General features: G+C 42.7%; 1 protein-coding gene across 1 annotated transcript in view; it reads right to left on the reverse strand.

The window, feature by feature from the left end:
* Nucleotides 1-3,181: 3,181 nt before the first annotated feature.
* LOC308310437 (plasminogen-like) overlaps nt 3,182-12,326 on the reverse strand; it is a gene marked incomplete at its 5' end in the record, with an annotated part of 28,683 nt that continues 19,538 nt past the window's right edge. Inside the window, 6 exons of the mRNA XM_080756780.1 lie at nt 3,182-3,902; nt 4,825-4,958; nt 6,995-7,132; nt 9,284-9,432; nt 9,999-10,194; nt 12,071-12,268. Of these exons, the coding sequence (XP_080612906.1) occupies nt 3,708-3,902; nt 4,825-4,958; nt 6,995-7,132; nt 9,284-9,432; nt 9,999-10,194; nt 12,071-12,268 (1,010 nt within the window). The 3' untranslated portion in view covers nt 3,182-3,707. The remainder of the gene's footprint in view (nt 3,903-4,824; nt 4,959-6,994; nt 7,133-9,283; nt 9,433-9,998; nt 10,195-12,070; nt 12,269-12,326) is intronic.

Consider the following 12,326-nt stretch of genomic DNA (forward strand, 5'->3'; position numbering starts at 1 on the left):
TCAGTCGGCTGCCCCCCCAGGTTGGCAGAGGAAGTGTAGCGCCCAGGATTACATTAGATAATTGACACTGGGTGAAAAAATGGGTTGCAAAATTGGGGGATAAAATATATACCGGTATTAAAGAAACGAGATAACCAAGACCTTGTCTTTATATCATAGATTTCTTACACATCAGTGTGGAAAACGTAGGCTGACTAGTCTACTCATGTGTTGAGGTGATCTTGAGTCTTCAGTCTTGCGTCTTCGGTCTTGTGTAGGCTACTATGTTCTGTATCTTGTGTCTTAATTGCTTGGGTCCTGGCTGTAGACTGGGTATTTGAGATCGTTGGAGATACCGTGTGCGTTGGTTGACATCTGAGGTCTAGAAGCTTTTATGATGTGCAAATCTAGTGTCACGATGATGTCACCACTGTCTGTGCATATCCATCTTTGGGGTTTCTACATTAATATGATGTCAGCGCTGGATATCGCCGTTGTCTCCATATATGGGAGTCTGGGACTATAGGTTATCTCCATAACCTATAGCTCTAAGTGAAAGCCTTCGTAACAGTGACCTCAAAACTTATTTTTAGGTACTTTTTACTTGAGTAGGCTATACGTATTCAGTGAAAAAAATAGTAGATACATAGGCCTATAGAACATTGATATGATGTAATGTAACTGTATTATACTTTCGACTTATATCTCAGAGCCAAATATTTTGTCTACATATCTGATCTACATAGAAACTTGTAGATCTGCTATTTTCAAAAACGTTCGACAAATTGAGTATTTTTTTTTACCAGGATATTTCAAGTAATGTTATGCCAACAACGTTTGTAGCCTTACATATAAGTCGAATTTGGCCTTTTGGTATTAGTCCTTTAGTTTAAATAAATACATAAATGTGAGACCACTTTAATAATGCTATCAGTACTAATCAGGCATAGATATATGTCTCAGGCTAAAACAGCAGTTGTGTTTCGTATAAACGCTTGACAAAGCCAGGTGCACCACTGCACCAGTGAATTCAAACTCGGTTAGGCATTTTAGCATGCCTAACCACATAAACAGAAGTATTTCCACATAAACAGAAGTACAATAATTCCTTGCACAAATAAGGACATAAGCACTGCCAGTGCAGTCAGATAATAGGAAAACAGACAGATCCAACGTTCATATATTATATATTAAATAATTACAAAGCATACACAGCAGAACAGCAAAACAGGTGGTACGCATGGGGTGTTGAGTGATATTCAACGAGTATGCCTATACTTCCAAACAGGTGGTACTCATGGGCTGGCCCGACCCTCACTTCACACAGGTGTGAGTTTTAGATTAGATTCAGCATTTCTACATGATAAATAAGGTCCAATCTGTGTGTGTTTCACCTCTGTCTGTCTGTCTTTTAGCTCGAGGTTCGATGTTTTGTGTGCCATCTTGATCCAACCAGCGAGCTGTATGTCGACTGTGTTCGCAAAGCCGAACAGACGACGGTAACTATCTCATGTTTATAACGTCTCTGTCTGTCTGCCTTGTATAGTATTGTTTAGGGTTATGTTTATAACGTCTCTGTCTGTCTGCCTTGTATAGTATTGTTTAGGGTTATGTTTATAACGTCTCTGTCTGTCTGCCTTGTATAGTATTGTTTAGGGTTACTCATGGACAATTGGACAGGCAGGAAGGCAGACAGCTACTCATAGACAGACAGACAGCTACTCATAGACAATTGGGCAGGCAGGCAGACAGCTACTCATAGACAGACAGACAGCTACTCATGGACAATTGGACAGGCAGGAAGGCAGACAGCTACTCATAGACAGGCAGACAGACAGCTACTCATGGACAATTAGGCAGGCAGGCAGACAGCTACTCATAGACAGGCAGACAGACAGCTACTCATGGACAATTAGGCAGGCAGGCAGACAGCTACTCAGACAGGCAGACAGACAGCTACTCATGGACAATTGGACAGGCAGGCAGACAGACAGACAGCTACTCATAGACAGGCAGACAGTAAGACAGCTACTCATTGACAGACAGACAAATAACTACTCATGGACAGACAGACAGACAGGCAGGCAGGCAGGCAAAGAGCTACTCATGTTATGTTATTATGTTATTATAACAGCTACTCATGTTATGTGCAATAATTTGCAGTTATGGAAACAGCTCTTTGTTTTTATGCAAGAAAATGTAACACATTTATTTATTTACATATTGTGTGCATGCACATTGTACTTTGATACATTTTGCGAAAATAAAGCAATTGAAAGAGAGAAGTTATCAAGTATCATTAATGTCGTAATTTTATCTACTGGCCCCTGGCCCCTTGCCATTTTTGTAATGTGGCCCACAGGTAAATCTATTTGAGTATCCCTGCACTAAATTATATAGAGAGCTAATGATTTGAAGAGGTTTCCTTCCCTATACATTCTTTGTTTTATTGTTTTTTTACATAGGCTACTAGTTGTTTACATTCCATGGCAATAAAGGCTTCTGATTCTGATTCGGAAGTAATATTACTTATTTCTAAAGTATAACTAGTAATAGCTAATAATTATGTAATGTGACTCTGTTTGATACAGAGACAGTCATGGCGGCAATACTAACTGTTCAGGTCAGTAGAGAAAAACTAAAAAAAAAATAATAACAATAATAGCACAGGCAGAACCTTCACTGCTAGAGCATGACTGAAATAAATGTCAGAGCTGAAATCGACATGTAAATATGAAATGAATGCTTACACATGTAGCTAGGTGTAATGTTAGATGGATTTTCTTAGCTAGATTTGCTATATGGGTAAAATAATCAATCAATCAAATCAGTTAGACATGGTGAGGAACAAGTAGGTTGACGTGTGCTTCCATGAAGTAGGCTACTGAAGAAAAAAACAAACAGTCAATCAAGTCAATTTATTCATTATTGCTGAATCAGTTTTCTCATGGCACTTCAAGACCATACCTATATTCACCCAACAGTTCCAAGGACAAACTGTCCTTTTCACAATGCATTATGGGACAACTTCAAGGTATATAGGCCTAAAGGGTAGTGTGATATTCTTTGGTTAAAAAAAAAAAAAAAAAGGTTAAAGCATTATATTGTGACAGTAACTAATCATTGCTATAGGGCAGTGGTTTTCAACCCTTTTCATAGCAAGGTCCATTATTTAGTTGGCATTTGAGCCACGGAACCACCATTTTATGAGATTTAGCCTCAATATTTTGTTATCATAAGATTTTGTCCACCATTCCATGCTGTGTTGATGTGGTACCATAGGAGATAACAGGCAAATAACACTTCTTCTACATTCTCTAATTGTGTAGACCTCTTGTAAATTAAGTAATGCAGATGTTTAACAATATTTTAACTCTTGAGCGTGTATCCAAATGAACCCAAACGGGTCCACGTGTTTTCATTTTACACTCTCAAGAGTTAAAGATCTATAGCCTAAGGGTCCATTTGGTTACCAACTCTCTATCATTTAGCTGGGGACCACCTGGAACCCCCTCAAGGTTGAGACCACTGGTTGAGAACCATTGCTCTCCAGCTCTTTAAGAAACAGAAAATACATTTTCAGGTATTAGTGACACATTTTCAGCCAATCAGGTCAGGATAGAGAGAGAGGAAATGAGATATCTGGCTGGAAAGACCTTGGCAACTAGTTAGAGAAAATTAGCGAAATATCAGCCAAATCTTGAATTATCACCATAGTCATAGTCATCCTACACAAGGACACTCTGTGTCTTGCATGGTGTCCCGTGGTGATGGATGCAACCAGAAATCCAGGCAACATATTGGTGGACGTTGGCGTAGACGCCGGGTACGGCAGCACCGCATGTGGCGCTCCCCCAGCTCACCAAGCCTGCCATGTAGTAAACCCCATCGTCCTTACACATCAGGGGTCCGCCCGAATCCCCCTAAGAGACAGGATGTAAGGATGCATTCTATTATAGCCTACTACACCTTTAAATGCATCCTCTCATTCTATTATAGCCTACTACAAGTTTAAATTCATCCTTTCATTATATTATAGCCTACTACACCTTTACATTCATCCTTTCATTATATTATAGCCTACTACACCTTTAAATTCATCCTTTCATTATATTATAGCCTACTACACCTTTAAATCCATCCTTTCATTCTATTATAGCCTACTACACCTTTAAATGCATCCTTTCATTATATTATAGCCTACTACACCTTTAAATTCAAGGCATTCCTTGAGAAGATTTACAAAATGTTTCCTACTACTATTTATACACCAGTAAACTATAATATATACTGTATGCGTGTGCGCGTCGCTTTAGGTGGACACGACTACGGCACTCGGTCGCATTCACACCTCTACTTCACCTCTACTTCGGTACACTCGATGCGATTGGGGGGTGGAGTTTGAATCATTCTTGCATAATATACAATTTGCTGCGTTTGCGTTCACGCTGCGCTGTAGCAAGGAGCCGCAGCAAGGCACTTTATCAATGTGTTCAATTCATAAACTACACAGTGAAATATATGGTGTTAAAATGATACTGCTGAGCTATGTGTTGAAGTTTGAAGTAGGCCTATAGGCTATTTGAAGAAGGTCCCCACTGGGATCCCCACACACAGTGACAGCGCTCCATACGCACAGACTACACAGACCAAACATTCTGTACACTGCAGTGTTTTTTGTTTCCTTAATGGATCATTGCCAGTGCTATAGTTGGCCGCTAGCGCGCCAGTGCCAGACGGTTTTAAAAAATAACCAAAAATGGCCGACAGGATTCATTTTAAGTTGCAGTATAACATCCTGGTGTGAAGGTGACCTAATACACTCACGCACCCACGCACACTTACACTACAGGAGCCAACTTTTCCCAACTTGTCTCCTGCACAGATCATGGTGCCGTCCAGGTTTGTATGGAACTCCTGACAACGCTCGTCAGACATCATGGAAAGCTGGCCATGTGACATTTTGTGTGGGTGGTCAGCTGAGGAAGAAGAACACACACACAGACAGCTCAGCTAAAAATCCTTCTAGGACATCTAATTTCAGCTTTTCCTCCCATGTATTGTTATATGGAGCATATAGGGCCAGGGCATAGCAGTGGCGGCAATTTTATGGTGCCACTCACAAATAGGCCATTTATTAAATAAATGTATATATATATATATATATATATATATATATATATCTGTAGGCAGAGACGACATATCTGCTGTGTGTATATATATATATATATATATATATATATATATATATATATATATATATATATAAAACCGTGGGAGGTGCAACTCTAGTTAGCAGGCATAGACATCAAAAAAGGACTGCACACTCCAGGGAACAGAGACGGACAACTTACTGCATCAACTTATTTATTAGCACGATGCGTTTCGCTGTGAGCTTCGTCAGGCAAGCAGCTATAAACTACACAGGTTCATCCCAATGTTCTGGGCATCTTTGTAAAGTTAGTGTTAGTAAAAAGCAGGTAAAAGAGTAACGTTTGAGCAGACTAACATCAGTCACTCTACCATTCAATGTAGTAGAAACCTCTGAGTTTACACCGCAGATATGTCGTCTCTGCCTACAGGAAATACGTTCGCTGTGACCAGGGGACCCGTTTCTGAATCGGTCTATAGGCTACATGTCCTTTAGTTCATACTGAGGAACATAGTTACCCACAGTCTTTTCTCTAGCGCCACCATTAGGCCAAACCCTCCAGTTGTACAAAAGTAACTCAAAATGCATGATACTGGACACTTCATCATGACCTTTCCTTGGTAATGTTTAACACTGCTGGAAGCCATTTGAACATTGAAGGATAATGTTTAACACTGCTGAACATTGAAGAACACAGTGGAATAATAGAATAAAGAACTCTATTAAGAGACAAACTGCATCATTATACAGTAACTGCTACATTATACGATACATGTAACATGGGAAATTATACCTTATATAGATAGACTAGTGCAGCTTTTATTTAAGGTGTGATTAGTGGTTGGATACGTACCATATTTAGTTTAAGGTGTGATTAGTGGTTGGATACGTACCATCTTTAGTTTAAGGTGTGATTAGTGGTAGTCAGTGGTTGGATACGTACCATCTATAGTTTAAGGTGTGATTAGTGGTTGGATACGTACGATCTATAGTTTAAGGTGTGATTAGTGGTAGTCAGTGGTTGGATACGTACCATCTATAGTTTAAGGTGTGATTAGTGGTAGTCAGTGGTTGGATACGTACCATCTATAGTTTAAGGTGTGATTAGTGGTAGTCAGTGGTTGGATACGTACCATCTATAGTTTAAGGTGTGATTAGTGGTTGGATACGTACCATCTATAGTTTAAGGTGTGATTAGTGGTAGTGAGTGGTTGGATACGTACCATCTTTAGTTTAAGGTGTGATTAGTGGTAGTCAGTGGTTGGATACGTACCATCTATAGTTTAAGGTGTGATTAGTGGTAGTCAGTGGTTGGATACGTACCATCTATAGTTTAAGGTGTGATTAGTGGTTGGATACGTACCATCTATAGTTTAAGGTGTGATTAGTGGTAGTGAGTGGTTGGATACGTACCATCTATAGTTTAAGGTGTGATTAGTGGTAGCCAGTGGTTGGATACGTACCATCTTTAGTTTAAGGTGTGATTAGTGGTAGTGAGTGGTTGGATACGTACCATCTATAGTTTAAGGTGTGATTATTGGTAGTCAGTGGTTGGATACGTACCATCTATAGTTTAAGGTGTGATTATTGGTAGTCAGTGGTTGGATACGTACCATCTATAGTTTAAGGTGTGATTAGTGGTAGTGAGTGGTTGGATACGTACCATCTATAGTTTAAGGTGTGATTAGTGGTAGTGAGTGGTTGGATACGTACCATCTATAGTTTAAGGTGTGATTATTGGTAGTCAGTGGTTGGATACGTACCATCTATAGTTTAAGGTGTGATTATTGGTAGTGAGTGGTTGGATACGTACCATCTATAGTTTAAGGTGTGATTAGTGGTAGTCAGTGGTTGGATACGTACCATCTTTAGTTTTGCCCCATCCAGCGACCACACACTCCTTTCCATCGGAGAAGAGCTGGTTTGGCAGACAGGCATATTTAACATAGCTGGTTTCCTTGGCACAGAACGGGTCATCGGTGAATTCCAGCTGGAGTAATGCTGAGACACAGGAAACAGAATAGAATAGTAAATAATAACACGGCGGTGGCTCAGGGGTAGAGTGACTGGATCGTAAACGCAAGGTTTCCAGTTGGAACCCGGGGTTCAGGGGACCTTAGTATAATCTGATAGACAGAAGGAATTGACTTTAAATGTCGTGAGACATGGCTAAAGCATTTCCGGGGGTCCTCAGCCCAAAAGGTTGAGAACCCGTGATCTCTAGATAACATCACCTGTACCACTTGTTATCTAGACACCAGTAAGAACCCCTGATCTCTCTAAAACTGCCTCCCCCTGGCTAGCCGGGGCGCCTGATGGAGGGGAAAGGAACTGGTCGGAATAACGTGTCCCTTCCACGCGCTACGTCGGAATAACGTGTCCCTTCCACGCGCTACGTCCGGCCGGGGAAATTCCCGTGTCAGAGTTCTGTGTCAGGGTTGCCCAAATATGGAGTGTTGTTGTGATGTCAGAACAGGCCAGCCGACTCGACACCGGGCACTGCCCTCCCTGTGGGGGTGTGGAACACTGCCCCCCTGTGGGGGTGTGGAACACTGCCCCCCCTGTGGGGGTGTGGAACACTGCCCCCCTGTGGGGGTGTGGAACACTGCCCCCCTGTGGGGGTGTGGAACACTGCACCCCCTGTGGGGGTGTGGAACACTGCCACCCTGTGGGGGTGTGGAACACTGCACTCCCTGTGGGGGTGTGGAACACTGCCCCCCTGTGGGGTTGTGGAACACTGCCCCCCTGTGGGGTTGTGGAACACTGCCCCCCCCCCCCCCTGTGGGGGTGTGGAACACTGCCCCCCTGTGGGGGTGTGGAACACTGCACTCCCTGTGGGGGTGTGGAACACTGCCCCTCTGTGGGGTTGTGGAACACTGCCCCCCTGTGGGGGTGTGGAACACTGCCCCCCTGTGGGGGTGTGGAACACTGCCCCCCTGTGGGGGTGTGGAACGACACCGGGCACTGCCCCCCTGTGGGGGTGTGGAACACTGCCCCCCCTGTGGGGGTGTGGAACACTGCCCCCCTGTGGGGGTGTGGAACACTGCCTCCCTGTGGGGGTGTGGAACACTGCCCCCCTGTGGGGGTGTGGAACGCGTGTGGGGCGGAGCGGTTCTGGAGTTACGTGCCTTACAGCCGTCCGTACACACCAGTGTGGTTTTTGGCAGAAAATTAGTTTTCACTTAGTGAATTAGTGTTGGTTTAGTTTTAGTCGACTAATTGTCATGAGATTTTAGTCGACTAAATCTACGGTCGATTTAGTCGACTAAAATGTATTTTGTCGGGCCTTGATGCCTTGAAAATAGCCGATCTACAAGCCATGACGCGTTGTGAGCTGGTAGATCGGCTATTTTCAGCATGCAACCAAATGTAAAATGACTTATACTGGGGGCTCCATTTTCGTCACCGCTAAACCCCTTATCCCTAAACTTCTTTGCCTTTTTCTACTATTTTGAAAAACATTTTTGAATAGTTCAACTAGCCAATCTACATTGACATTGACAAGCTTGTAGACTGGCCATTTTAACTATTCAAAAATGTTTTGCAAAATAGTAAAAAAAAGACAACGAAGTTTAGGAATAAGGGCTTTAGTGCTGACGAAAATGGAGCCCTGGATCTCTTGTCCACTAGTCCCTTCCTAACATTTTAGTCTAGTTTTTATTTGTTGACGGAATTGTCAGTATATTTAGTCTGTTTTAGTCATCATAGCTTAGTTTTAATTTAGTTTCCAATAGTTTTTGTCAGTGGAAAAATGTAGTCGACGAACATTTTTCGTCTTAGTTTAAGTCGATGAAATCAACACACGTACTGTACAGACAGACAGACAGACAGACGTACAGACAGACGTACAGACAGACAGACGTACAGACAGACAGACGTACAGACAGACGTACAGACAGACAGACATACAGAGATAAAACCAGATTAACCCATTTTGAGCGGGAACCCCTTTTGGTGATTACATATACATTATATGTTATAATTTAGCTATTGAAAAAAAAGAAAAATCGTTAAAATGTGCCTCAAATCTTTCAGAAAATTGTCATGATTTAGAAAACTTTTTTTTTTAATTTCGACTTCAGGCCTGAATGGGTTAAGGTAAGAAATCAGCCCGTCTGTAAAAGAAGACATACAGTAAATTAATGGCCTCACCAATGTCATTAGTAGCAACACCAATGTTGCCTATTTTCCTGTAACCCAGAAAAATAAAGTCTCTCTTCACGGAGATGACCTGGTCTGACTCTTCTTTGCTCCCGATGTCCACTCCCCCCACGACCACCTGCATGTCCTTGGTGCTGTTACTGGAGAAACAAGCAAGTCAGTAATTAAGACCACCTGTGCATGTTAGCACCTTAGAGTATATATGAATAGAGACGGCACCCGGAGGAAACCCTGAGGCGAAATGGACATAGTTGCCGAATTTTGTATTGCAGCTCGAGCCAGCGCTGGTCCGTTGACTATCATTGTGCACGTTCATGTTATTGGGGCCATGACACGTGAACGAATGTTTCATGCGTGAACACGCACAAACGGCACAATGATAGTCAACGACCAGCGCGTTCATGTTATTGGGGCAATCCATCCCAGAATGCACTTGTTCCTAGGAGTGAAATCGCCTCATGTGCTTTTGAGCAACTTAATGCAAGTGGATGGGAGGAGGAATCCGTCTCTATTCATATATACTCTAAGGTTAGCACATGTTAGCATTTAGAGCAGCTCATGTTACCACATGTTAGCATTTAGAGCAGCTCATGTTACCACATGTTAGCATTTAGAGCAGCATTACCACATGTTAGCATTTAGAGCAGCTCATGTTACCACATGTTAGCATTTAGAGCAGCTCATGTTAGCATTTAGAGCAGCTTACATGCAGTGAGCAGCAGTGAGGACCCAACAGGACGCGATGAGGACGCCTCCACAGGCGTGTCTGAACTGAGCGTTAGATGAGTTTTTGGCTTTGTGCTGCAGGGACACCTGCCACGGATGGTCTCCAGGACGGGACAGAGTGCCTCCGCTGATCCTGAGTTCATTGCCGGTCGGGTCCGTGAGCCTGCCGCACTGGCCTGGGTCAAATGGAGACAACTAGCATGAGAGCCAGGGAGAGAAGTGTGTGTGTGTGTGTGTGTGTGTGTGTGTGTGTGTGTGTGTGTGTGAGTGTGTGTGGTACATGAACATGCATTTTGTAGGCTAATGTGGGAAATTCAAGATTTGTTTTTATCAACCATTATTTGGGAAATGACCTGGTCATGTATGATGCAGTCTGACACATGGATGTTGAAATGACCTGGTCATGTATGATGCAGTCTGACACATGGATGTTGAAATGACCTGGTCATGTATGATGCAGTCTGACACATGGATGTTGAAATGACCTGGTCATGTATGATGCAGTCTGACACATGGATGTTGAAATGACCTGGTCATGTATGATGCAGTCTGACACATGGATGTTGAAATGACCTGGTCATGCATGATGCAGTCTGACACATGGATGTTGAAATGACCTGGTCATGTATGATGCAGTCTGACACATGGATGTTGAAATGACCTGGTCATGTATGATGCAGTCTGACACATGGATGTTGAAATGACCTGGTCATGCATGATGCAGTCTGACACATGGATGTTGTCAGTTACTACTGAGTAGAAATGACCTGGTCATGCATGATGCAGTCTGACACATGGATGTTGTCAGTTACTACTGAGTAGTCGGATGTCAAGAACTTCCACAGAAAAGGTAGTTAGAATTTCAAGGGAAAGTGTAAAACATTGTGTTACCGCGGCGCAGTGTTTAATCGCCTGGTAGAGACAGATATGATCAATTAAACTTACTGTGGGAGCCAAGTTTGAATAATGTGATTATTTGAATAATTACAGCTTTATTTTGATAAAGGATGAAAGGCTTTGCCTATAGCCAAAAACGAAACCTAAGGTTTTGTAGCTAGTTGGCTACAAGGGTAGCTTTGCGGACTTGCGGTAGTCGAAATGTAAGCGAGTGACAGCGAGACGAGATGAACACATGTCGACCGTATAAATGCAGAGACCTACTTGGCATTATTAATTCCATTATTGGCCATTTGGCCTGGACGGAGAACGTTTACAGCCGCTGCCGCTTCCTCCTCCTATCCGTCTCCCCACACTGGGCACTGGCACGGCTTACGGCTATCAAGATAGCCATGTGCTATCGATGTTTGAGGGATTTCTCGTCAGCGAAAAGTCAACAAACAGAACACGGTGACATGCTTGCTGATCTTCCTTAATAATAAAAAAAAAGGCTTAGCCCATGCGTCCAGTGGCTTTATAGGTAGCTCAGATCTGGACTGGATTTATTTATGTTTTGGACTAGAACTGGCGGACCTCTGTACTGTAGACGCGCATATGCATGCATCATGCAGATGCGATGCATTGTTTATTGATGATTAAGCCTACAACAATTTATTTATATTGTTAAATGTTGCTTTTTTGTTTGTCTTTTAAAAAAGGAGCATAAATAAATGTATACCATTCGTCTACCAACTTTAATTATGTAGCCTATACATGCATATTACATTTGGGGTAGCCTATTAAAAAAAAGAAAAAAATTAACCACTATCCGTTAATGACCCGGTTAATCCTGTCGGCTAACCGGTTGGGAAACTATCCGTTACTGACATCCCTAGTTGGATCATGTCCAGCAGTAAAGGAAAACATTCCTAGGCTTGTTTCATTTTCTAAAGTAGCGTTCCTTGTCGAGTGGAAACAAGGATCTGTGCCTGTGATCTGGCAATCCATGACGCCTACTTTTAAATTAGTAGTATTTTAAAGCATCTTTGAAAACCCTGGTTGGGAGAACTCTGAACTTTGCCCCATAGCTCCACCCCCCAGCTATATTGACGCCCCTGATGACACAACGCCGTGTGTATGTATCAACACTGGTACTGACGACGAACGTACACTTACCTTCACATGTCAGAGATAAACGTGTCCATTTCCCAGCCACACACCTCACATAGGGGCTTCCTCCGTTCATAGTATATCCCACTATGCACTCGTACAGCACCGTCGCTCTGGGTGCGTACCTGGTCTTCATCGGGGTGATCATGATTCTGTTCGAACTGTAGACCTCTGGAGGTCCACAGTGCGTTGGAAGCTTCGGAGCTGTGGAGAGATGTGTGTATTGTGTATTTTTATTGTGTATTATTTGAACGTCTCATTA

Source organism: Protomyctophum bolini (genome assembly GCF_963924005.1).
Source record: "Protomyctophum bolini genome assembly, chromosome: 22".
NCBI lineage: Eukaryota > Metazoa > Chordata > Actinopteri > Myctophiformes > Myctophidae > Protomyctophum > Protomyctophum bolini.